Source organism: Erythrolamprus reginae, chromosome Z (genome assembly GCF_031021105.1).
Source record: "Erythrolamprus reginae isolate rEryReg1 chromosome Z, rEryReg1.hap1, whole genome shotgun sequence".
NCBI classification, from domain to species: Eukaryota; Metazoa; Chordata; class Lepidosauria; order Squamata; family Dipsadidae; genus Erythrolamprus; species Erythrolamprus reginae.
This window is the reverse complement of record NC_091963.1, coordinates 58,478,359-58,505,394: the sequence shown is the minus strand read 5'-3', so window position 1 is coordinate 58,505,394 and position 27,036 is coordinate 58,478,359. Positions and strand designations below refer to the sequence as shown.

The following is a 27,036-nucleotide window of genomic DNA, read 5'->3' as shown; positions in this document are numbered from 1 at the left end:
GAAGGATACCATGGTCCATGGTATCGAAAGCCGCTGAGAGGTCAAGGAGCACCAGGATAAAGCCCTGTCCCGGGCCCGCCAGAGATCATCCATCAACGCGACCAAAGCAGTTTCCATGCTGTAACCGGGCCTGAAACCCAACTGTTGAGGACCTAGATAATTGGCTTCTTCCAATGATCACTGGAGCTGGAGCGCCACCACCTTCTCAACAACCTTCCCCATAAAGGGAAGGTTGGAGACTGGGTGATAGTGATTAAGTACAGCTGGGTCCAGGGAAGGCTTCTTGAGGAGGCCTCCTTGGAGGGAACTGGAGAGGACCCTCTCCCCAAAGAAGTGTTGACAATCTCCTGGACCCAGCTCCATGTCACCTCCCTGCTGGCTGAAACCAAACAGGAGGGACACAGATCCAGTAAACAGGTGGCGGAACTCACAGCTCCAATGGCCTTGTCCACTTCATCAGGTGTCACCAGATCAAACTCTTCCCAGACAGGTGGAAGAGTACGGGCCCCAGTCACCTCGACTGACTCATTGTCAGTCGACTCTGCTATCCAAACGGAGTCGACGTCCGCCTGGATCCGAGCAATTTTATCAGTGAAAAATGTATTAAAATCCTTGGCACTACTCTGCAAGGGCTCCCCAACTCCCCCCTGGTTAAGAAGGGAGCGGGTCACCCTAAACAGAGCAGCCGGGTGAGATTACGCTGATGCAATCAAGGCGGCATGATACGCGCATCTTGCCGCCTTCAGCGCCACTTTGTAAGTCTTAATATGAGCTCTTACAAGTATTCAATCGGATTCTGACTTACTCTTCCTCCATCGCTTCTCTAGGCATTTCTTCTGGCGTTTCAACTCCCGGAACTCCTCATTGAACTATGGGACTCTACGGGGTCTAGTGCCGCGGAGAGGTCGCAATGGCGCAATCCGGTCAAGAGCCTCTGCTGCAGCCTTGTTCCAGGCCTCAGCAAGAGACTCTACTGAACTGTGGACAAGTGTATCTGGAATAACCCCAAGCGCCCTCTGAAAGCCCTCTGGATCCATCAGGCGTCTGGGGCAGAACCTCCTAATCGGTTCCGCCTCCCTGCGGGGAAGGATTGGAGCCAGGAAGTTAAGCCGCAGTAGAAAATGATCTGACCATGACAAAGGCAACACTTCAAAGCCCCTTAGTTTCAGATCATTACTCAATTGCTCAGAGAGGAATACCATGTCAGGTGCATGCCCCCCCTCATGAGTCGGACCATGTACTACTTGAGTCAGGTCCATGGCTGTCATGGTGGCCATGAACTCCTGTGCTAGTCCAGAGGTTTCACCAAGCGACAGCAGGTTAAAGTCCTCCAAGACAATAAGTCTGGGGAACCCCACCGCCAGCCCGGCTACCTCCTCGAGCAGCACAGGCAGGGCTGTTGTCATACAGCTGGGAGACAGGTACATTAGTAACAAGCCTACCTGAACCCCTAAGTCCAACTTCACCAGGAGGGACTTGTAAACGCAGGCAAAGGCTCTCCCTGGCTATAATAGCCATTCCTCCCCCCCTTCCCTGGGGTCGGGGGTGATGCCATATCTGAAACCTGGCTGGGCAAATTTCAGAGAGAGGAACTCCTCCCTCTGGGCCCAGCCGGGTTTTGGTCACACAAGCCAGGTCTGCCTCATCATCCAGGATCAAATCTCAGATGAGGAGAGCTTTATTTACCACCAACTTGGCATTGAGTAGCAGCAGCCTGAGCCCACGGCCAGAATTACACTCATCACCAGAGCCTTGAGTTGAACTCATGGAGCCGGAAGAAGCAGCAATCTTTCCTTCTCCTGGAACGGCTAGCTCCATGGCCCCCGCCATATCTGCCTCTCCCCAGCAAGACCGGGATATTATGACCCTCTGCCACCCCAGAGATAAGTGCCCCCTCCCCTCCTGCCTCTTCAGCATCAGGTGTGCAAAGAATTTTATTCATATTGTATTCTTTCACTTCATACATATTATAATCCCACCCACCCACCCCATTCCATCTACCATTCCCCTCCCATCCACTCCCATCCACACCATTCCATTCATTCCAGTAGTTATAGACATCCATTGTTAGGTGACCCTAATAATTAATTTAAAATGCAAATTTATTAAAACATTAATAAAATAGTCCATTCACTTATAACATTTATTTATTTATTTATTTATTTATTTATTATTTAGATTTGTATGCCGCCCCTCTCCGCGAACTCGGGGCGGCTCACAACAAAAATATAAACAATCGTACAAATCCAAATAGATTCAATAAATTTAAGTATTTAAAATAGTTTAAAAAAGAACCCCACTATATTAACAAGCACACACACAAACATACCATACATAAATTGTACGTGGCCGGGGGAGGTGTTTCAGTTCCCCCATGCCTGACGACAAAGGTGGGTTTTAAGAACATATATAAGTTAACCCCTTAAATTAGTTAAAAAAGAATTAATATAAATCCATCCCAATTATCTGTCAATTAAAATCCCCAGATAATTTAGCTAAAAACAATAAGCATAAAAATTTGGCTATAAAATATATAAAATATACAAAAAATATATAGAATATATAAAATATATAAAATAGGGAATCAGTTATTAATTAATAGTTCTTGATCATAAGTCAGCTAGAAAGTCATTAAAAACAGCAGCAACAGCAAGATGGCACCAGAGTACAGTCTGGCAAGTTCTAGAAAGTCCAATGCTGATATCCAGGTCTCTGAAAATAATGATAGGTAGTCCCCTCAGTGCTGGCCCCTATCATTGGTAAGCATTCTGAGGTCCTGTCTTTTTACCTCGCTTGGACAATGACTGTTCTCATCAGTTGCTCTGGTCGCCCTCCAGAAGTTATTGTTCTTGGGAAACATCTCCAGAGCCTCCCATCTTTCGCACCCCCGAACAATCTTCAACCTGTCTCTGGACAATCTCCGCTTAGTTCTAGTGCAGTCTCTCTCATTCTCTCTCTCCTCCTCTGCAATAATTAATGCTACTTGCACAGCTGTAACATTTTCCATCTCTTACCCTCCTCCTTTAAAAAAAAATCATGTTTTATTGCTTCTGTACTTTATTGGACCCTTGCAGGCACTCTGTCTTTTCTCTTTTGTAGGTTTACTCTCTCTTTAATGTCTCCTTGACATTTACTAAGGATAGGTGTGTTAGGATGCAGGTTTTGTATATTCATTCTGAAATGTGAGATTGCTGATTGCCATGAAGGGTTAAATAATTGGGAATTTCTTTTCTTGATGATTAGATACACATCCAACCCCTTCCCATCTTCAGTGGATCAGGTGCTCACATTAATCCTTGTTTGAGGACAAGAACCTGCCCAGGAAATTATACCAAACAACTCTTATTAGCACACAAATTGACACTAGCTCCTATGTGATATGTTCAGAGATTACTGGATCTAAGGAGTTTTCTTGACCCTCCAGGGGCCTCTATTGGTACATCACTGTTCTAATAACCTCCAGCCACATGACAAAAATTAAACAATCCCTTCTCATACAAATATGAAGTGATGTTTTGGGATGAGAGAGTGGGAAATACTTATCCTTCCCACCCCTCTCTCATTTTTTTCTAATAAAATTTTTATCACCTTCTTGCCTAGGCAAAAAGGCAAAAATAAGAATGGAAATGCCATCCCTTTTCTATAGACATGTTTATACTGTCCTGAAAAGGTTAGGAATAAATAGAATAGTGATTAATTATGGCAACACTTAATTAAAGGGGAAAATAAGGGGGATGGGATACAAACTACCAATCAAACTCTGTTTTTTGTCCCTCCTCTTCAAATAATAGTTAACTTAGGTTTAAAGATTAACAGACTCTCAAGAAATTATATGAATCGCCCACTGTGGAGAATTCAGGACTAGCTGCATGGAAAAGCTGAGTAGTATTCCCCTCTTTCTCTAATAGCAGCAGACTCTGCTTCACAATCCTTCTAAAGCGTCATGACTTACTCAGGCTTCAGCTGTCAGCTTCTACTGTTACTTTTTGGGCCTGGCTTCAGTTTGGGTGCTGCCCTCCATTTAATGCATTGTGCCCCTTGTACTGAAGAAAAGCTCAGACTATGCCCACCAGTGTCTGCCAGCTGCCCAGAAACATCACGCCAACCAGGCTGCAGTTGCTGTCATAACTGTGCCCGTCAGCTGGGGGAGCTTTGTGGAATATACACAGCAAGGTGTAGCCAGGGGCTTAGTTGCCAGGTACAGGTAGATCAAGCTCGACCTCTTTATGTTCTCACTCAGGGGCAAGGTACATGTCTCCCCATTGCTGATAGGACAGATACTGCAGGTAAGAAACGGATCTTTCTGTATCTCTTTTTGCTCATACTCAGAATGTTGGTGATGACTGGCAGAGAAAATGACAGTGATTAGAGTGATCTTGTTTGTTTGTTTGTTTGTTTCCATTTGTATGCTGCCCAACTCCCTAGATTGAAAAGTTAACTCATTTCAGCATGGCTGAAATTGAGAGATTCTCTACCTAACTTAGTTTATGTGGTTCAAAAACAAAGATTGGGAAATAGAGACAAAAACACTATGTTAGAAAACACATTTAGAACTTGCTGTCCAATATCTGGCACTGAGGAACTGATTGAATGACTATAGGAATCAGTCAGTGGCATTTTCAAAATAAGATTACTCCTAAAATCAAAGCACAGTTTCCTAGTTTGAGCAGAGGACTAAGAAAATATAATATGATGAGGCTGACTTTTATAGCTGTGAGAGAACTTTTAAAGGGAGAGGAGTTGCTTTTTTATCAGTCTCCCAATGATGGGAGGAGGCAACAACTTCTTAAAGTTTTGAGTAGAAAGCATTTGTGCATGAATGTTTTGTTTTAAGACAAGATCATTTGTTTGTTTCTTACCTATCAAATTTAGAAACTACCAATCTCCCTTACATAGAGACATGTTAGTTCTGCTAACCTAAATAGAAATGGAATAATATCTCTGTAAAATGCTCCAACCTATTGATCCTGCTCTTAATTACTTATGGTCTCATATACAGTGATTGAAAATTTATTTATTAAAGTTTCATCGATTTTGATTTACAGATTAAATAGTAGAAACCCATATCTGTCATCCAGTCTGCATTCAGATAGGAGTAAGATACTGTACATTTACCCTTGACCTCTGTATTACCTGATTGCCTATTACATAGATGTTGTATTTTCAGCCCTCATTAATGCATTTAACTATTGACAATGTTAAAGAGATCATGCCTGTTGTGGTTGGATCTGGCCCAGCTCCTGCCCCAAGGAATGTAGAGATGGATGCAGGGGAAACATCAACATGTCATAGGCCTGTTTTACTGCTGACAGAGTCAGGTAGTGCAGTTGCGAGTCCGCCCTGGCTTTCGCTTCGCCCCACGATTTCCCCGCAATTTTATCCAAGCCGCCTCTTGCCTCCGTTTGAACTGCGGGGAAATCGCAGGGTGAAGCAAAAGCCAAAGCAGGAGAGAAGCGCGGGGATGGGGAAGGAGGAGAGCCCCTCAGCGCTTCCCCTCCACCAAGCTGCCTGCTTGTCCTCGCGCCTCGCTGCTACCTCCTGCCTTTTTCCAGGGACCTTTGGAAGGCGCCCAGGGAGGGGGGGATTGGGGGTGGCTGCAGAGGCTTCTCGTCCTCCTCATCCGGCCGGTAACGCTCGCCCGGCCCCTCTTGCAGTCCCTTCACCAAGAGCGCTTTTGTACCAGGCTGTCAGCGAAACGACTACAGGAGAGGCGGGGCAGGCATTCTTCTCACAGCGGAGGGAGGATTGGGAATGTCAGGTGTGCGTGCGTGTGTGCTCCCCCATCCCCCTGCCAGCCCGCCTGGAACATTTAAAATAGCTTCAGGTCAGAGGCCCCGCACAGCTGGAGCTTCCTTGGCAGGGGCGTTACCAAGTGTCCTTTGGAGCCCGGCGGGAGGGCACTGGCAGCACCAGCGCCAGGTAGTGACCTCTAAGGCCAAAAACAACCCCTCACGCACACTTTTCTAGGGCCACGCAAGGAGCCGGGTGTTGGAGTTTGGGGTGAGGAGCGACAAAAGTGCAGAGGCCGGCGCTGCAGTCGCCTCCACCCCCCAAGTGCCTCCGCCCCCCTTGCGCCCATGGCTTCTCGCCACTGCCACCCGTCCGCCCGATCGGCCCCTTTCTCCAGCTCCTCCCACAGCGGTGGCTGCAGTGGCGGCGAGCACTCGGAGAAAACCTTCTGACAGTGGAGGCCGGCAAAGGTTCTTTGGAATGTTGGGGGTGCATGCATGCGCGCTCCCCATCCCCCTGCTAGCCCACCCGGAACATTCAAAATAAGAAAAACCTTTGCCGGCCTCCGCAGAGAAGAAAGGAAGAGAGAAAAAGAGAGAACAAGAGAGAGAGAGAGAGAAAACAAGAGAGAAAGAGTGAAAGAGTGAAAGAGAGAGAAAGCAAGAGAGAGAGAAAGGGGGCAAGAGGGAGAGATAGCAAGAGAGAGAGAACAAGAGAGAGAAAGTGTGTTTGAGAGACAGAAAGAAAGAGTGAAAGAGAGAGAAAGTAAGAGAGAGAGAAAGAGGGGGCAAGAGGGAGAGATAGCAAGAGAGAGAGAACAAGAGAGAGAAAGAGTGTGTGTGAGAGAGAAAACAAGAGAGAAAGAGTGAAAGAGAGAGAAAGCAAGAGAGGGAAAGAAACAAGAGAGAAAGAGTGTGAGAGAGAAAGCAAGAGCGAGAGAATGAAAAGAGAGAAAGAGAATAAGAGAGAGAGAAAGAGAGCAACAGACAAAGTGAGATAGAAAGGCGAGAGGGAGAGAGAAAGTGAGAAAAAGAGAGAGAGCAAGAGGGAGAGAGAGAGAGAGAGAAAGAGAGAAAGAAAGCTAGAGAGAGAGAAAGAAAGAGAGAGAAGAGTGGAAGGGAAAGTGACAGAGCAAGAAATAAAGAGAGGGAGAGGAGAGAGGAAGGAAGAGAGTGAGAGAGAGTGAGAGAGAGAGGGGAAGACACTTGATTTAAAGCATATGGTAAAAGCACTTAAATAATAACAGAGAGAAAAAATACCCAGCCCTCACCTGTTTTTATTAATAGTTATGTTTTTGGTTTTGCTGGTTGTTTTAGTTTTAATAATAATAGATTTTGGTTTTGTTTTATTATTAATTTCTTTTAATAAAAAAGAAGGGATTTTTTTCTTATCTATTTATTTATTTATTTATTTATTCATTCATTCATTCATTCTATGCCGCCCAGTCCCAATGGGACTGCTGCTCAGATACTATACTTTTCCGCCCACACCGAAAAAAAATTAGAGGGAATATTGGCTGAATGTATTATTAATTTTAATCTATACTATTCTGACTTTGGATAGTCATAGGGGAAATGTTTCACAGTAAAATGTATAAAATGCTTGATGTCTAGCTGTTGAAAATATATGAAGAAAATTCTCTGATATGCAAGTGTTCACTAGATGGGTCAAACCACTGCATTTTGTTGATCTCTGGATGGTCTTGGAAAATTACCAAAATTTTCAATGGCTGGTTGGCTATTTCAGAAAGTTATAGTCTTCATCTTCTAGGATGTCAATACTTGCCATTGCCAATGCACATTTAACAGTATAAGCCTACATTTAAAAAAAGAAAGGTAAAAGGTAAAACAACATTAATTTAGGCTAGGAATCTCCAATATTTTTACACCTGGCACATCTGAATTTTTAGAGTTTATTATGATAGTTTTCTCTCTCTCAAAAAAGGCTATTACATGTTGTGGTTTGTTCTGTAAACATAAAAAATCTTCCATGGGGAAGGACTTGGCAATGATCAAATGGCTGACTTAGTGGGCATAGTCTGTCACAAAATAGCCAAACACTAAAAAAAAACCAACCCCCCCCCAAAAAAATCTCAACTGCGTAAGTTATTCCATACCATCTCTTTTTATAATACAGTGGTACCTCGAGATACGAGTTTAATTCGTTCCGGACCTGGGCTCTTAAGTCGAGCAGCTCTTATCTCGAACGACTTTTCCCCATAGGAATTAATGTAAATAATTTTAATTGGTTCCAGCCCTCAAAAAACTCACAAAGTTAGTCTAAATTATGCAGAAAGACATGTTTTTAATGAAGAAATGTACATGTACATATAAATGAATAATGAAGTTTCTTTCACTTAACTTGTAAACTTTCTTAAACTTTTAAATTTACATATGTTCAACTTCTCTGCCACCCAATCCTGTAGGACAGAGGTCCCCAACCCTTTTTGCACCAGGGACCGGCTTTAAGCGATCAAGAGAGGAATGGGTGAATGAATGGACGGAGGGTGGGAAGGAAGGAAGGAAAGAGGGAAGGGACAGGAACAGAGGAAGGAAGCAAGGAAACTTATGAAAGGGGAGAGTAAGAGAGGAATGAGTGAAGGGAGGGAGGGAGGGAAGAGGGTGGGAAGGAGAAAGAAAAGAAGAAATAGAGGAAGGGAAGGTAAAAGAGAGAAAGAAAAAGAGCAAGAAAGAAAGCTGCAAGCACCCCCCCGAGCCCCCCAGGCCGGCTGCAACCTTTTAAAACACGCGCGCTGCTTCGCAGCTGTCTCCTGAAGCCGAACGCGGAAGTTAGCGTTTGGCTTCAGGAGACAGCTCCTTGGCGCTTGTATCTCGAATTTGGGCTTGTAAGTAGAACAAAAATATCTCTCCCCTCCCAGCTCTTATCTCGAGTTGCTCTTAAGTAGAGCAGCTCTTATGTCGGGGTTCCACTGTATAGGATATTTTCATCTCAGCTGACCTTTGATTTGTTTTTGCTGACTAGATGAGAACACTTCCAAACTGGGCTATAATCACTCCTGCGTTTATCTATGAATATCTATGGGGAGATATTTGGAAGCCAAAGGCATCTTTGAAAATGCTGAAATGTTATGCTGCTACACACTGAATTTTCATTGCTCGTTTTATAAAAATAAAAACAATCACTTAAAATTACACTAAAATTAAAGTCAATAAAATAAATAAATCTACCAGGCACTCGGGGAGTTGTGTGCATCCATCGTGATTCCTGCAGGCATTTTGTTGGGAATTTTTGTTTTATCTATTTTTTGTAATGTCTGTTTAACTCTGGTGAATTGCCTGGATATTTTAAGACTTGGGCAATCAACAGATTTAAATATATAATGACTGGCTGGCAATCAACCAGCTATTTAGAATGAATTTGACATTTTTATCCACTCACTAAACCTTTCCCAAGGACATTTGATTGTGTTTGAATTTACACCAGATTATTTGATACTGTTAAAGATATTATCACAGAATGTAATATGAGTAATATAGTCTTTTGCAACTCACAGATGGCAATTTTGTCAATGATATTCAAGTGGTCCATTAGATGTTTTGGGAATGCACCTATTAGTATTGGTACTACCTTTGCTTTCTTTTGCACTATCATTTTATTTCTATTTGCATATCTTCATTTATTAATTTTATTTATTTATTTGTCATACAAATATAGTATTGTAATGTAGTATGTTTAACATAATATAAGTATAAAGTAGGGATAGAAAAGATAAAAGGACATTAGGACAGGAACGGTAGACACAAAGGTGCACTTATGCACCCCCCTTACAGATCTCTTAGAAAAGGGGAGAGGTCTATTGTAGATAATGTAAGGTTGAAGATTTGGAACTGGGGGAAGAAACAACAGTGTCCGGCAGTGAATTCCAGGTGTTGACCACTCTATTGCTGAAATTGTATTTTCTGCAGTCTAGTTTGGAGCGATTTACATTTAGTTTGTATCTATTGCGTGCTCTTTTGTTGTTGTTATTAAAGGTGAAGTAGTCGCTAACAGGGAGTACATTGGGATGTATTATTTTATGAACAACAGTTAAATCAGTTCAGAGGCGGTATAAACATAGTAATTGAAGCAATTTGTTGCATAATGAAGAGTGGAGGACTCTTCTTGTGAAGTATTTCTGGACTCCTTCAATTGTATTAATGTCTGTTATGCAGTATGGATTCCATACAGGTGAGCTGTATTCAACAATTGACAAATGACAAATGTTTTGTATGCTCTGGTTAGTAGATCGGTGTTTCTAGATGTGCGCTGAAATTTTATGAAAAAGTTCACACGAGACGTTTGGACAAAGAGAACAGAAATGTTTATTCTCTCTGGGTATACCAAAAACGGTTTGCAAAGCGGGTACTCTTCCCAAGGGAAGAGACACTTGTACAGAAGCTAAAGAGCAGGTAATATAGGATTTACAAATCACAAAGGTACATAGAATTCCTCAACTTATCATAGGGGTACACAGAATTCCTTGCCCAAATATGGTCCACATCCTGCCTCCCTCTCCTGGAGATGAATAGTTTATTGGGTAAACAGCAAACATTTATCTTGTTAAACAGCAAACATTTATCTTGTTAAAAACAGATCCCAAAGTGACAGTCACAAGATAAGGAAAAACAGGAAATCCTAATCTTGTTAAAAACAGAAACTCCAGACAGCAAATACTGATATTCTTAAAATAAAACTTAAATTATTTTATACATAATGGATTTTTCCTTCAATTCCTTCATTTTTCTTCTTTGTTTTCTTTAATACAAAACTGTTTAAGATTTTATTTTATTTCCAACAACTTGCTTTTTTTTTTTCCATTATTCGTTTTCTCTTCCTGAATGTTTTGCTGTTCATTCTCTAGTAATTTCAACTCTTTCCCAATCTTTTTCATTACCATTATAGTTTTAATTGATTATTGACTGGATACAATACTTTCAATGGAACTCTGGACAAAACTTCTAATTAAGGAAATAAGACAGGGTAACATCATTAGTCCATACTTAGAACTATCATTATTTCACAAGGGACATATCCAATACAGTGATCTCTCGGTTAGCGCGGGGGTTACGTTCCAAGACCTCCCGCGCTAACCGATTTCCGCGTTATATTGGATGCGGAAGTAAAACCACCATCTGCGCATGTGCGCCATTTTTTTCATGGCCGCACATGCGCAGATGGTGGAGTTTGCGTGTGGGCGGCGGGGAAGACCAAGGGAAGATTCCTTCAGCCGCCCAAAAGCTGATCTGCTCCGCAGCGCGGAAGCAGCGAGGAGCCGAAGATGGGGTAAAGGCAAAGGGGAAACCCCATCTTCGGCTCCTCGCTGCTGCCGCGCTGCGGAGCGGATCAGGTGTTGGGCAGCTGAAGGAACCTTCCCTTGGTCTTCCCGCTTGCCGCTTGCCAGTCCACACACGCCCCCCTGGATGAGCCGGCCACAGGGGCGAGGGGTGGGGATGAAGGGGCAGGACTTCCCGGGCGGAAGGCATGCTCGGCTCTGCCGCTCCAGCCCCTTTCGGCCGAGCCTCCCCGGCCAAGCAGCCAGGGAAGTCGAGCCAGGCGTGGCGGCGGCAGCGCTGCTTCTCCGGTCGCCCGGTCCTCTCCTGCCTCCTGCGCCGATGTTCCCCGCTGCGACGGAAGGCAGTCGCTTGGCTAGGGAGGCTCGGCCGAAAGGGGCTGGAGCGGCAGAGCCGAGCACGCCTTCCGCCCGGGAAGTCCTGCCCCTTCATCCCCACCCCTCGCCCCTGTGGTTGGCGGGGATGAAAGGGCAGGACTCCCTGGGTGGAAGGCGTGCTCGGCTCTGCCGCTCCAGCCCCTTTTGGCCGAGCCTCCCTAGCCAAGCGACTGCCTTCCGTCGCAGCGGGGAACATCGGCGCAGGAGGCAGGAGAGGACCGGGCGACCGGAGAAGCAGCGCTGCCGCCGCCACGCCTGGCTCGACTTCCCTGGCTGCTTGGCCGGGGAGGCTCGGCCGAAAGGGGCTGGAGCGGCAGAGCCGAGCACGCCTTCCACCCAGGGAGTCCTGCCCTTTCATCCCCGCCGACCACAGGGGCGAGGGGTGGGGATGAAGGGGCAGGACTTCCCGGGCGGAAGGCATGCTCGGCTCTGCCGCTCCAGCCCCTTTCGGCCGAGCCTCCCCGGCCAAGCGGCAGCCTTCCACCGGGAGGCTCAGCATTCCGTCAGTCGTAGCGCTGGCTGTCAACTTTTCTTTTTAGCACTGGGGAGGCAAGTCAGCTCCTGCCCAGTTTTAAAAAGAAAAGTTGACAGCCAGCGATTGTTCCGCTGCCGCCAGCATGGCCTGGCTGGCAGCGGAAGATGTAACGGAGCCCACGGGGGATTCGCCTTCCTCCCACCCGCAGCCGAGACTGATCGTGGGCTCCTTCGCAACCTCGGAGAGCTTCCGGGGCATGAAAGCTCACGAAAACCAGGAAGCTCTCCGAGGTTGCGAAGGAGCCCACGATCAGTCGGCTGCCGGCGGGAGGAAAGCGAATGCCACGGGGCTGGGCTCGGCTCCCCCCTCGGCTCCCCCCCTTACCAGCCCCGCCGCGGAAGGCTCCATTCTGTTCCCTGCCGGCCCGATTGAGCGGCCGGCGGTCTCCATTCAGGGAACAGAATTTAAAAAAATTTATTTTTTAATATTTTATTTTTTTAAATAATATTTTTTGAAAAACCGCGTTGCAGCGTTTCGCGCTAATCGAGAACGCGCAAGTCGAGGGACCACTGTATTAGGGCATGGGGATCTATTCTATTTACACACCATCTAATCACAATCGGAGTTTGTAGCATCCATTAACTTTCTGCTTGTGTAATACTGTATTAGCCTCATCATATGGTATGCTTATATTCCATTCTACTGCTTCTAAGGGCCATTGGTCCCCTACATATTTTCCCACACACACATAACAATTGGACACATTTAATGTCTGAGCAATAGTTTTGGCAAATGTTAAGAACAGATTTATGGCTCCCTCTGGTACTTAAAAGGTTTCTCAATCTCTTCCCAAAAGTCTGAGAAGAAGGTCTTACTTAATGGGTTTCCTTCTTCTACTAACTTACTAATTTTTAAATAAAATAAACCTCCAGGGTCAATCCCAGATCCATATATTCTTATTCCATGTTGGCTTCCCCATTTACTTATAAACTCTTGTGGATTATTTATGGTAAAATTAACATAATTACATTTATTGTTCTCACAATTACTTCGCACATTTATTTTGGTAAGGTATCCACTGGCTCCAGGGTTAGTATTCCATGTAGCCCAACCTACACAATTCCAATAAGGACAGTACTGTATTTTTCATCAGCATTAAAACACTGTTCTTTAGTCTCCTCCCATTTTTGAGGACAGATATATTTGTCATTATATATGTATGTTCTTTGCCAATCCATATTCCAACATCCACTGGGTACCTTGGCCAACTGGCAAGCTTCTAAAAGTTTTACTAGTAGGATTTCTTATTCGCACTTTAGAATGAAGCTTTCCCTGATCATTTCCCTCCTTTACTTCTAACCAATATTGAACTGGGTTTTCCTTTGGATCATAACATGTCATTTTGCCTTGTTGCTTGCATACATGATATGCTATAACCCTAAACTGACACTGCAAAGCTTTTCCTGTACACTCATATTTGGTAAACCAAAGTTTGCCCTATCTTGCTCCCTGCTTGTACTGTTTTATGTACTTCTAGCAATCATTTCCCTTCTCCCTTATGTCTATTTTCATTATTATTATTATTATTATTATTATTATTATTATTATTATTATTATTATTATTTTAATGATTGGGTGAATCATTTGCACCTTCTTTTCATCCGTCATCCAAAAACTCCCTGTTTTTAATATTCTGGTTGATTTTGTTATTTTAGTGTCCAAGGCACACCGGCCTGTCCATCCCATAGGTAAATCTGAATACAACTCATTTCCACATTTTATATTGACTGGAATCTTGTGAATAAAGGTGGATGGGATAGTCTTATTCCACCATCCACACATTGCCCATTTTTGTAATTCTGCATTCACCTTACATAATGGATCCTCAGCTCCAATTATAACATAACACTGAAATTCCTGAAATTCCTCCCAGAGACCACCCCAATGACAAGGATGTGTCTTATCTTTGAGCCATTCAGTTACCATTTCATTAAACACATAAGTACATTTCTCTCAGGGCTCCCATCCCATTTCTCTCCCCTGTCCACCTTTTGCACTTATACAAATCCGATAACCCTCTGCTTTTCTCATTATCAACCCTAGCCATAATAGCATTACCCATCCTTCATTTCTCTTCTTCTGGGTGTACAGGCATCCAGGCTGAAAGGGAAAAATAAGCATTTTATTTTCTGGTTATCCGCAGCTTTAAGGGTCCGACAGGTTGACTTGTCCATGTATTGGGAGCACTGCTTTTCTTCACACAAGTATAATGAGTCCAGCCTCGTTCTGCAGTTCTAACAGCGGTATCTGTAGTCAGCAGCACCTGGAACGGGCCTTCCCACATAGGTTGGAGTTTCTTGAGCTTCCACCGTTTTATCAGAATCCAATTACCAATTTCTTTACTTTAAAACTCAGGACAGATGTTTGCAACAACAGGCTACTCAATCTGGAATATTCAAAAGACTTGGACAATGATTGCAAATATTGTATCAGATCTTTATACGGAAATCTCCTGTTTTTAATCCACTCCCCCCTTAAAGACATTCCAAACAACATTTCATAAAACGTTAACCCAGGGTCTCTTTGAGGCTGAATTCTAATTCTCAACAGGGCTATAGATAATTCTTTGATCCAAATTAGCCCAGTCTCCATGTATAACTTAGTTAAACAATGCTTTATTTTACCATTCAGTCCCAATTAATTCCCAAACCATTTCATAATTCCCTGCACAATTCTCCCAATAAAGTGTCTACCTTAATCTGAAACAATTTATTGTGCTGACCCGTACCTAGGTATAACTTGTTCTAGCAGTAATCTTGTTCTGTTTCATCTACACACGGAAAAGCCTCCACCCATCCTATCAAATGATCCACTATTACCAGTAAACATTTAAATCTTCCCACTTGTGACATTTATATAAAATCTATTTGTACATTCTGAAAGGGATATAATGCAAGTGATCTTCCTTCTCGTTGTCATTGTCTTACATAGTTCTGGTTTACCTTTTGGTTTACACATTTATTCACCACCTATTGTGCTGTAGTACAGTGATCCCCCGCTCGTTGCGAGGGTTCCGTTCCAGGACCCCCCGCAACGAGCGGGTTTTCGCGAAGTAGCGCTGCGGAAGTAAAAACACCATATGCGCATGTGCAGATGGTGTTTTTACTTCCGCAGCGCTAGCGAGGAGCCGAAGATTGGGGGCGGCGCGGCTGTTTTAAAACGTCGCCGCCGGCATGGGGGGCTTGCCAGCACCCCCCGGACCCCCAACCCGGGTTTGGGGGGCTGCTAGGAAGCCCCCCATGCCGGCGGCGACGTTTTAAAACAGCCGTGCCGCCCCCAATCTTCGGCTCCTCGCTAGCGGGCAGGCAGGTGGCGGACAAGCCGTTCGCTGGCGCCACTCGCTCGCGCTTCCCAGCTGAGTCCTGAAGCGAATTCGCTTCAGGACTCAGGTGGGAAGCGGCGAGAATGAACGGCGTGGGCGCAGGACGCGCGAGCGGGCGGCGGACAAGCCGTTCGCTAGCGCTCGCTCTCGCCGCTTTCCACCTGAGTCCTGAAGCGAATTCGCTTCAGGACTCAGGTGGGAAGTGGCGAGAATGAACGGCGTGGGCGCGGGACGCGCGAGCGGGTGGCGGACAAGCCGTTCGCTAGCGCTCGCTCTTGCCGCTTTCCAGCTGAGTCCTGAAGCGAATTCGCTTCAGGACTCAGGTGGGAAGCGGCGAGAATGAACGGCGTGGGCGCAGGACGCGCGCGGGCGGCGGACAAGCCGTTCGCTAGCGCTTGCTCTCGCCGCTTTCCAGCTGAGTCCTGAAGCGAATTCGCTTCAGGACTCAGGTGGGAAGCAGCGAGAATGAACGGCGTGGGCGCGGGACGCGCGAGCGGGCGGCGGACAAGCCGTTCGCTAGCGCTCGCTCTCGCCGCTTTCCAGCTGAGTCCTGAAGCGAATTCGCTTCAGGACTCAGGTGGGAAGCGGCGAGAATGAACAGCGTGGGCGGGCGAAGGGCGGGCGGCAGCGAGGAGTTTGCGTGGGCGGTGGGGAAACTCCTTGCTGATGCCCGCCGCTCGCCCTCCCGCCAGCAAGAGGGGGAAGACCCAGGGAAGCCGCCCAGCAGCTGATCTGCCGGGCGCCATCTACGCATGCGTGCCCATAGAAAAAAAGGGCACGCATGCGCAGATGGTGTTTTGACTTCCGGGTTCAAAAATCGCAAATTACCCTGTTCGCAATGGTCGGGGACGCAATAACCGGGGGATCACTGTATATATTTTTATCCCAGTAAATGTTTTCAATACTGTGTCTATCAATCCTTGAGTTCCCCTATGACTCCCTTCATGTAATCTTTCCATTATTCTCCTAAAATAAGGTTGGTTCAATAATTGTCTTCCATCTGGGAGGAATCATTTCTCATCCTTCCCCTCCTGTCCTCCTATCTGCTTTAGTTTTTCCTGTTTACCTTCACTAAATAGAATTTCTTCAGGATCTAAGACTTGAGGAATCAGAACAAACACTCATTCCTCCTCCTTCTGGCCCGCTGCTTGAGCTTCTCTATCCGCTAATCTGTTTCCTTTCTTATCTTCTTCTTCCCCCTTTTGATGTGCTCGAATATGAATTGCAGCAGTTTCTTGTGGCCCTTTTAAGACTTTTAAAACTTGATATATTAACTCAAAATGTATTAAATTCTTTCCTTGACTTGCCACATATCCCCTTTCCTTCTAAATTTTCCCAAAAGTGCGTACAACTCCAAAAACATATTTTGAATCAATGTATATATATTTACTATCCTTTCTCTACTTAATTCTAGAGCTCTCAATAAAGCATATAATTCGGTCACTTGTGCAGATCAGTGGTTGGGTAACTTCTTCTTCTTCTTCTTCTTTTTCTTCTTCTTCTTTTAATCACTGACCACGTTTTCCTCTAATAAATGGCCTTGATCATTTAGCTGAATGGTGTAACAACTGGCAACTTCAAATCTCAACCAACAAATGCTCTGTCTTACAGAATCAAAATACTAAATACATACTTGGAAATAATGAACTCATAGCTAACCCTGTCAAAGACCTTGGAGTACTCATATCCAATGACCTATGTGCCAGAGCTCACTGTAACAACATTGCTTTAAAAAAAAAGGCATTAAGAGTTACAAACCTAACCTTACATGGCTTCTTCTCCAGAAACACTGAACTATTAACCAGAGCTTACAAAACATTCATCAGACCAATACACGAATATAGCTCACCTGTATGGAACCCACATTGCATAACTGACATTGACACAATTGAGGCAGTCCAGAAATACAGTACTTCACAAGAACAGTCCTTCACTCCTCCTCTCGAAACAAACTACCTTACTCCTCCAAACTTCAAATACTACGCTTAGACAATCTACAACTACGTCTCCTCCGAACAACTGATTTAACTGTTGTTCATAAGATCATACACCATAACGTCCTTCCTATTAGTGACTACTTCACCTCCAACAACAACAACAACAACAACAACACAATAATAGATACAAACAAAATGTAAATCGCTCCAAACTTGATTGCAGAAAGTATGACTTCAGCAATAGAGTGATCAATGCCTGGAACTCACTACCTGACTCTGTTGTTTCTTCCCCTAACCCCAAAATCTTCAACCTTAAATTATCTACTGTTGACATCTCCCCTTTTCTAAGAGATCTGTAAGGGGCATGCAAAAGCACACTATTGTGCCTACCATCCCTGTTCTTCTCTCATATTATCCTATTATCCTAATAATGGCATATCCATTGGAACAATGTCCTTCCACTAATCTTGAAGATCCATCTATCACATTCCAGGTATCCTTTCTCCTTGTCCACTTCCAAATCCCCATCTTCTATCTTGGCCTCTGCCTCAGGAAACAAAACCTCTCCTTTCTCTTCTACTAAACTTCAGAATCCTTCTTTACTGTCTAAATCATCCTCTGCCCAGTCTCTTACATTCCAACATCTTTCTAATTGGCTTAAACCAAAACTCCTTCTCTTTCTTTTCTTAAGGACACATCCATCAAGTCAGATCTAACTCTGGTCTGTAATTTAATTGCTTCATCTCATTAATTTTATTTGCTTCTTCTTCTAAATCTCCTCTTAAAAACTAAGCTGGATTCAAGTTAACATCAGTAGTTAACACTAATCATTTGCTCCATAAGTATTCTCTCATATTTCAAACTCTTTCAATCCATCCGCCATCTACTGTTTTGGTTTTTTTTTGGTTCAAGACCAAAAAGAGAGGTGCTAACTACCACAGCTCCTCCAACAATTAATTTTATGCTTTCTTTCACTAACACTGAAAATATTTAAACCAGTTCTGTAACAATTTCTGAAGGGCAACAACTTGTGCTGTTAACAAATAAGCCCTAAAGTGGAGCACCCTGTCTTCTATTTTTTTTTTCAATGTGTTCCACACAGAGACATAAAAAGGGGAAAAAATGAACAGCCCTTGCTTTTCTTTTCTTTTCAGAAAACAATCTTAATAGGTATTCTAAGTTAATGCTCTGAAATATATTTGGGGCAAACTTTAGAATCAATGCTTTGCTTTTAGTAAAATGAATCAGATTCAACTTCCATTCAAATGGAAGCAAATTCTCATAGATTAAAACATCAAAATCTTTTCAAAATCTTTTCCATATATATATGTGTGTGTGTGTTTGTTTAATTAAAATTCTTTTAAAAACCTAAAATTATCTTTAAAAAAAGAGAATCAAATCCAAACAGTGAAAGGCTTTATGAATAAGCTGCCCATTGACCCCTCCTTTCTCAAGCAAGGAGAAGGGGGAGTGAGGGGGGAAACTGTTAAAAGCGAGCAGCTACACTCAAAGGGGGAGGGGGGCTATCCTTTCTCTCTCTTACTCCTTCAAGGCAAAAGAATCCTTGACAAGGAAAATGTTACATATATATATATATATATATCTACACAGAAATGTAATACTTTTCTCCACTCATCATTCTCTCAACAATTTTTTTTCTTCTAGCTTTAGTAAATAACATACATTTCATTACTACTTACTGTTTTAAAGAATCAAAAATGCATTCACACCAACTTTTTCTTACTGCTTGTATACATCATTTTCATATCAAAATTCCATTTCATACAAATAAATCTACAATTATTCCAGGGAGCTTTTTCATAAGCTAATGAGTTCCATTCTTCACACAAACACACACATCATTCATTTGCCAGCCAGTCAAAACATATCACAATCAATCCAATTCTACACATCGTTATTATGTTAAATCCCCTATTAATCACTCAGCCTCTTTTCTTACTTGGAGTAAACTTGATGTTTTGGGGAATTTCCATTCTCCTGAAATCTGCATAGTAGTTGGAGGGTCTAAATTAATTTCCAGGCATTTTCAAAATCTAACTTTCCTCCTTTTGTTACTACACAGCTCTTTAACTCTTTAACTCTGGGCTATCTGCCGCTTTAACAACTTTTACTTCCTTAAATAAAAGTTTTAACAACTCTTTCTCTTCGGGTTCAGAGTCTGAACCAGGCTCTTTTCTCTCTCTCTCTCTCTCTTTCTCTTTATGTCTGCAGACTCTTTATTTCCCATTATTTTATTTTCTTCTTGATCTTGGATTTTTAAGGCAGTTTTCCCACTAGGATATTGGAGTATCTTTTAGTCTCCAAGCTACCTAGCCCACCCGAGGCAGTTTTACCACTAGGAGATTGGAGTATCTTTTAGTCTCCAAGCTACCTAGCCCACCTTTCCAAGAATTATCTTGCCCTTGGACGTTAATGGTAGTTTTCCCACTAGGATTTCCCTGTTGGAGTTTCCCACTATTGAGACTTTCAATTCACACTTCACCAACTTTCGTGCCTCCTTTTCTGGCCAATTCCCTCGCGGGAGGATGGAACCGCAAATCAGGAGTCAACTCTCACATCGTCCTGCAGATCCTCTAATAGGACCCCTCAAAAGGACGTCTCACCACACACACTCAATAGTCTCCAAACAACCTAGCCTACCCGCCCAATAACCATCTGAGTAAGTAGTCCCTTAGTTGTAAAATGCCATAGCAAATTACAGGTACTTACCAGACCTGTGCACAGGGTTGCCCGGTCCTTGAGGGGCCTTCTATTATTTCTCTTTGTCTCTTCCTCTTTCTGTCTCCTTGTCCTAGTGATCTCATTTAGCCAATTTTACGGGTCTACCAGAGCCACTTGCCTATCCATGGAGGTTCATCTTCTGTCCAAATGGGACAGGGTGCACCTAAAGACGTTCCTCTCTGGACAGCCAACAGGATGGAATCCCGGACGAGTCCCCAAGTTGTGCGCTGAAATTTTATGAAAAAGTTCACACGAGACGTTTGGACAAAGAGAACAGAAATGTTTATTCTCTCTGGGTATACCAAAAACGGTTTGCAAAGTGAGTACTCTTCCCAAGGGAAGAGACACTTGTACAGAAGCTAAAGAGCAGGTTATATAGGATTTACAAATCACAAAGGTATATAGAATTCCTCAACTTATCATAGGGGTACACAGAATTCCTTGCCCAAATATGGTCCACATCCTGCCTCCCTCTCCCGGAGATGAATAGTTTATTGGGTAAACAGCAAACATTTATCTTGTTAAACAGCAAACATTTATCTTGTTAAAAACAGATCCCAAAGTGACAGTCACAAGATAAGGAAAAACAGGAAATCCTAATCTTGTTAAAGACAGAAACTCCCGACAGCAAATACTGATATTCTTAAAATAAAACTTAAATTATTTTATACACAATGGATTTTTCCTTCATAGAGAAGAAGCTGCATAGAATTCAGATTGTGACTCTTAGTGCTTTTTTGGCAATGCTGTTGCAGTGGGCTCTGGCACTTAGGTCATTGGAAGTGAGTACTCCAAGGTAGTGTTGCCTCTAATTTTTTTCCGGTTTGGGTGGAAAAGTATAGTGTCTGAGCAGCAGTCCCTTTGGGACTGGGCGGCATAGAAGTCAAAGTAAATAAATAATAAATAAATAAACAAACAATAAATAAATAAACAATAAATAAATAAATAAGGAAAAAATTCCCTTCTTTTTTATTAAAAGAAATTAATAATAAAACAAAACCAAAATCTATTACTATTAATTAGTTACCAAATGTTTTTATGCAGCTGAGAGACATGAAAATTAAATCATATTAAGAAATTGGATGATTGATATTTTGCTGATCTTAATCTGCAGTAAAGATATTTTGGTTTTTAAAAAAACCACCATATTTTGCCTCAGAGAATTTCAAAATAAAATACTGTGTGTCTATAACAGTGACCTCAGAATGGGGCAACTCTGCTAAGTATCAAAATGCCACTTAAATAGTTGAGTTAGTTTCAAACTAGATTTTGATTTTCTTTCTCTCTCTCCCTCCCTTCCTTTCTTTCCTTCTCTCTTCCTTCCACTTTTTTCTCTTTTTTCTCTCTCTCTTCCTTTCTTCCCCTATTCCCCTCCCTCTCCCTCTCTTTCTCCCTCCCTTTATATTTCTCTCTTCCTTCCTTCCTTCCTTCCTTCCTCTCTTCCTCCTTTTCTCTCTCCCTCCCTCTCCTTCCCTTTTCTCTCCCTTCCTTCCCTCCCTCCCTCCCCTCCCTCCTTCCTTCCTCTCCACTTCTCTTTCCCTCCCTCTCTTTCCCTTCTCTTTTCTTTCTTTCTCTCCACTTCTCCGGCGGGCAGCCAGCTTTGCTGGTTTATGTAGAGTATAAAGAGAGTAGGTTCTAGGACACTGCCTTGGGGAATGCCACTGTTAACTGGAGCAGGATTAGATATGGCATTATCTATTTTGACCACCTGTTTTCTGTTTGACAGGAACGCTGATATCCAATTGTAAAGTGGTCCTGAGATGCCATAAGATTTTAGTTTCATAAGAAGTTTGTCATGAACTACTGAATCAAAGGATTTGTGAAAGTCTATGTAGATTGCATCAATTGAGTTAACCTGATCAATTTGGGTAATCCATATGTTTTTGCAATGTAAAAGTTGCAGGTTGCAGGATAATTTTTTTTCTGAAACCAAATTGTTTGTTGGAAAGTAGATTATTTGTTTCAAGGTGGAGTGTAATGGATTGGTTAATGATGGATTCCATGAATTTGCAAGTGACACAGGTCAAGGAGATTGGTCTATAATTGTCAATGTTGGTTTTTTGGTTTATTGGTTTATTGGATTTATATGCCGCCCCTCTCCGCAAACTCGGGGCGGCTCACAACAATAATAAAAAACAGTACAGTACATAATACCAAATCCAATGCACACCCATCTAGTTACAATTTAAATTAATAATCTCATAAAAACAGTATATATAAAAAACAGGCAATCAATCAACAAAACAACATGGGCAAGGGGGAGGTGTTTTAGTTCCCCCATGCCTGACGGCAAAGGTGGGTCTTAAGGAGTTTACGAAAGGCAGGGAGGGTGGGGGCAATCCTAATCTCAGGGGTGAGCTGGTTCCAGAGGGTCGGGGCCCCCACAGAGAAGGCTCTTCCCCTGGGTCCCGCCAGATGACATTGTTTAGTCGACGGGACCCGGAGAAGGCCAACTCTGTGGGACCTAACCGGTCGCTGGGATTCGTGCGGCAGGAGGCGGTCCCGAAGATATTCTGGTCCGGTGCCATGAAGGGCTTTATAGGTCATAACCAACACTTTGACCGGAAACTGATCGGCAGCCAATGCAGACTGCGGAGTGTTGGAGTGATATGGGCATACTTGGAGAAGCCCATAATTGCTCTCGTAGCTGCATTCTGCACGATCTGAAGTTTCCGAACACTTTTCAAAGGTAGCCCCATGTAGAGAGCGTTACAGTAGTCGAGCCTCGAGGTGATGAGGGCATGAGTGACTGTGAGCAATGACTCCCGGTCCAAATAGGGCCGCAACTGGAGCACCAGGCGAACCTGGGCAACCGCCCCCCTCGCCACAGCTGAAAGGTGTTTTTCTAATGTGAGCTGTGGATCGAGGAGGACGCCCAAGTTGCGGACCCTCTCTGAGGGGGTCAATAATTCCCCCCCCAGGGTAATGGACGGACAGATAGAATTGTCCTTGGGAGGCAAAACCCACAGCCACTCCGTCTTGTCTGGGTTGAGTTTGAGTTTGTTGACACCCATCCAGGCCCCAACAGCCTCCAGGCACCGGCACATCACTTCCACTGCTTCGTTGACTGGACATGGGGTGGAGATGTACAACTGGGTATCATCGGCATATCAATGATACCTCACCCCATGCCCTTGGATGATCTCACCCAGCAGTTTCATGTAGATATTAAATAGCAGGGGGGAGAGGACCGACCCCTGAGGCACCCCACAAGGGAGAAACCTCGGGGTCGACCTCTGACCCCCCACTAACACTGACTGCGACCGACCGGAGAGGTAGGAGGAGAACCACTGAAGGACAGTGCCTCCCACTCCCAACCCCTCCAGCCGGCGCAGAAGGATACCATGGTCGATGGTATCGAAAGCCGCTGAGAGGTCAAGGAGCACCAGGACAGAGGACAAGCCCCTGTCCCGGGCCCGCCAGAGATCATCCATCAACGCGACCAAAGCAGTTTCCATGCTGTAGCCGGGCCTGAATCCAGACTGCTGAGGACCTAGATAATCGGCTTCATCCAAGGACCGCTGGAGTTGAAGTGCCACCACCTTCTCGACAACCTTCCCCATGAAGGGAAGGTTGGAGACTGGACGGTAGTTATTAAGCACAGCTGGGTCCAGGGAAGGCTTCTTGAGGAGGGGGCGCACAACCGCCTCCTTATAAAGGGGCGGAAAGGACCCCCTCCCCAAGGAGGCGTTGACAATCTCCTGGACCCAGCTCCGTGTCACCCCTCGACTGGCCGAAACCAGCCAAGAGGGACACGGATCCAGTAAACAGGTGGCGGAACTCACAGCTCCAATGGCCTTGTCCACTTCATCAGGTGTCACCAAGTCAAACCTCTCCCAGACAGATGGACAAAGACGTTTAGCCCCAGTCACCTTGACTGACTCATTGTCAGTCGACTCTGTTTCATGTGCTAGGATCACCCTTTCTGAAAATAGGGATGACCATGGCTAGAGACCAGAATTTAGGTAGGGAGCTAGTTGTAGAAGATATTTTTAAAATTATGCTTAGGGGTTCAGCCAGAGTTGAGGAGAGTTTTTAAAGAAGTATGCACATAGTCCATCAGGTCCAGTAGATAGAGATGGTTTTAGGTTGTGCAGTGATTTCTTAACATTTTCTTTGGTAAAGTTGATTTGTGTTAGATAATTGAAGTTAGTTGGGGTGCAACTAGGAAATGCTGGGCATGAGCCATTACTATTCACAAAGACAGATCTGAAGAAGTTGTTAAAGAGGTTGGCTTTGATTATTTCATCAATATACTCTTTGTTGTTTGGTCCCTTAAGTGGTGGGATGGATCTAGAGTCTTTAAGTTTGTTGTTTACAAAGTTATAGAAGGCACGAGTAGATTTCGTGCGTAGGAGGTTTTCTTCTTGTTTGATATGATAGTTGGTACATTCAGTCTTTATTTGATGACATAATAATTGTGCTGTGGTCACTGTTAGAAAAGAGTTCTCCTACTTAGAGTCTATAAATTGAGTGTAAACTGTCACAGAAGATGAGGCCTAGGCAGTTGTTGAATCTGTTGTTGTCAATAACTAGCCCTAGACTAGTGATAGCATTATAGAGGGTTGAGTGAATGGGTTCAGTTGTGCATTCATTTAGGGACCAGTTAATATGTGGTAGGCTTAGGTCACCAAGAAATATGAGGTAGGAGGTTGCCCACGTTAGTAGTGAGGTTAACTTGTTCACATGTGAGATGTCATAGTCAGGGGCTCTATAGCATAGGAGGAAGTGGAGTTTGTTGTCTGGCATCTATTACTATTGTACTCTTTTTGCTTTCTTTTGCCTTCTATTTATATTTGCAGGTATTTGTATTTTGTTATCTCCTCCAATTCCTCTTCTCTTCTCTGCTCTGCTCTGCTCTGCTTTGTTTGGCTCCACTCTGCTCCTCCCCTCCTCTCCCCTCCTCTCCTCCTGTCTCCAGGTGCTGCCACATCCATCGTACAGACATTTTTTTTGTCTTTCTGATGGAGAATTGTTAAGTCTGGCATGATATTTTTATTTATTTTTTATTAATTATATTTGTCGAACAAGTATAGAATTATAGTTTGTATTAACATAAGAAAGTATATAGAAGTAATAAAAAGGATAATAGGACAGAAGGACAGGGAGGATAGGCACAATAGTGCGATATGTGGCAGATACCTGTCTTTATGAATTCCAGAATCCCAAAGTACTTTAGCATCTTCATTTTTTATTACTGTCTCTATTTTATGATCCCACTTGTTCTTGCTTTCAATTCCCATTAGTTCTTCCAATGCAGCATTGTTGCTACTTTGTCTTGCTGTTGTTTGTAGGTAGTCTATGCATTCTAATAATAGTGGTTATCATTATTATTGTCAAATTGCTATTATTTATTTATTCATTCATTCATTCATTCATTCATTCATTTATATCATTTGTATTTATATGCCACCCACTCCAAAAAGGACTCAGGGCAGCTACCGTGTTTCCCCGAAAGTAAGGCAGTGTCTTACTTTCTTTTTATCCCCAAAAGCCCCACTGTGTCTTACTTTGGGGGTATGTCTTATATTGTCCCGGGCAATTTTTTAATTTCTTATTTTGAAATATGTAATAAATAAAATCTAGACTTTACAATTTGCAGGGGGGGGGGCAATGTAGCCTGGATGATAAATCATTTAAGTATACAGTACTGTACCTCTTTTAAGGACTCAGAAGCGGGAAGATTTTGGTCTTATTTGGCCACCGTAGCTGGTGCTAGGAAGTGCTGATTGGTCCTTTGAGCTGCTCATCATCCTTGGTTCGGGGAGCTTGATGAAAGAAGTGGCAGAAGCGCGGGTGAGTGGAGGCAGGCAGGAAAGGCACGAACCGAGGGTTTTAAGCAGAAGGCGGGGGCGGTTCAAGCAGCGTTCCGCCATCGCCACCGCTCCTGCGTCTTTTGCGGAAGTTCTTGAATGGTGGCGGCGGCCCTTGATCGCAGCCGATGAGGTTCGGCTTTCTTCGCTTCTCCTGCTGCTTCCTTTGCTTTTCTGCTGCTGACTAAAGCGACGCCGGCCGGGCAATTGGAAGGTACCCGATAGCCCTTTTCGTTGCCTTTCCCGGCGGGGAGAGCAAAGGCGGCGGCGGGAGTAGTGGAGGCGAGGCGGAGAAGAAAGAAGCGGCGGATAGCTGGCGAGGCGCCGGCTAGAGGGCTGGACCCCGCCGCTTTGCCGCCGCTCCCGCCGCTGCCTTTGCCTCTTGCCCGGCGGGAAAGGCGACGAAAAGGGCTATCGGGTCCCTTCCAATTGCCCGGCCGGCATCGCCTTAGTCAGCAGCGGAAAAGCAAAGGAAGCAGCAGGAGAAGCGAAGAAAGCCGAACCTCATCGGCTGCGATCAAGGGCCGCCGCCACCATTCAAGAACTTCGCTTCTCCTGCTGCTTCCTTTGCTTTTCCGCTGCTGACTAAGGCGACGCCGGCCGGGCAATTGGAAGGGACCCGATAGCCCTTTTCGTCGCCTTTCCCGCCGGGCAAGAGGCAAAGGCGGCGGCAGGAGCGGTGGCGGGAGCGGTGGCGGGAGCGGCGGCGGGAGCGGCGGCAAAGCGGCGGGGTCCAGCCCTCTAGCCGGCACCTCGCCAGCTATCCGCCGCTTCTTTCTTCTCCGCCTCGCCTCCACTACTCCCGCCGCCGCCTTTGCTCTCCCCGCCGGGCAAGAGGCTGGGCGAGCAGGCCGAGGTGCTGGAACTGGGGCTGCCTGTCCTTGGCGTGAACGGCGGGCAGGTGGCGCTCGGCACCCGGAATCCCGTCTTCTCGCCACCGCCCTAGCTCCCTCCGGAGCCTGCTGCCGCCGCCGCGCTTCCTCCGCCGGCCGAGGAGTCCTTATCCGCGCCAGGTTTGGGAGACTCTCCTGGCCGCGAAGCTCCCTCGCCAGCGCCGCGAACTGCTCAGACGCCTACCTCGCTTTTAGTACCGTGTTTCCCCGAAAGTAAGACATATGTCTTACTTTCGGGGTATGGCTTATATTAGCCGACCCCCCTGAAACCCCCCATATGTCTTACAATCGTGGGGGTCTTACTATCGGGGAAACACGGTAACAATAATCATAAATACAGAAACAACAAAATACAACAGCAAAAGCAATGCAATAAAATATAGAATACCCCAGTTC

At 44.6% G+C, this 27,036-nt stretch overlaps 1 protein-coding gene across 1 annotated transcript in view; it reads left to right on the top strand.

Moving 5' to 3' along the window:
* Positions 1 to 3,915: 3,915 nt before the first annotated feature.
* Positions 3,916 to 27,036, top strand: part of IGFBP1 (insulin like growth factor binding protein 1) — a 43,816-nt gene continuing 20,695 nt past the window's right edge. Inside the window, exon 1 of the mRNA XM_070767121.1 lies at positions 3,916 to 4,286. Within this exon, the coding sequence (XP_070623222.1) occupies positions 3,944 to 4,286 (343 nt within the window). The 5' untranslated portion in view covers positions 3,916 to 3,943. The remainder of the gene's footprint in view (positions 4,287 to 27,036) is intronic.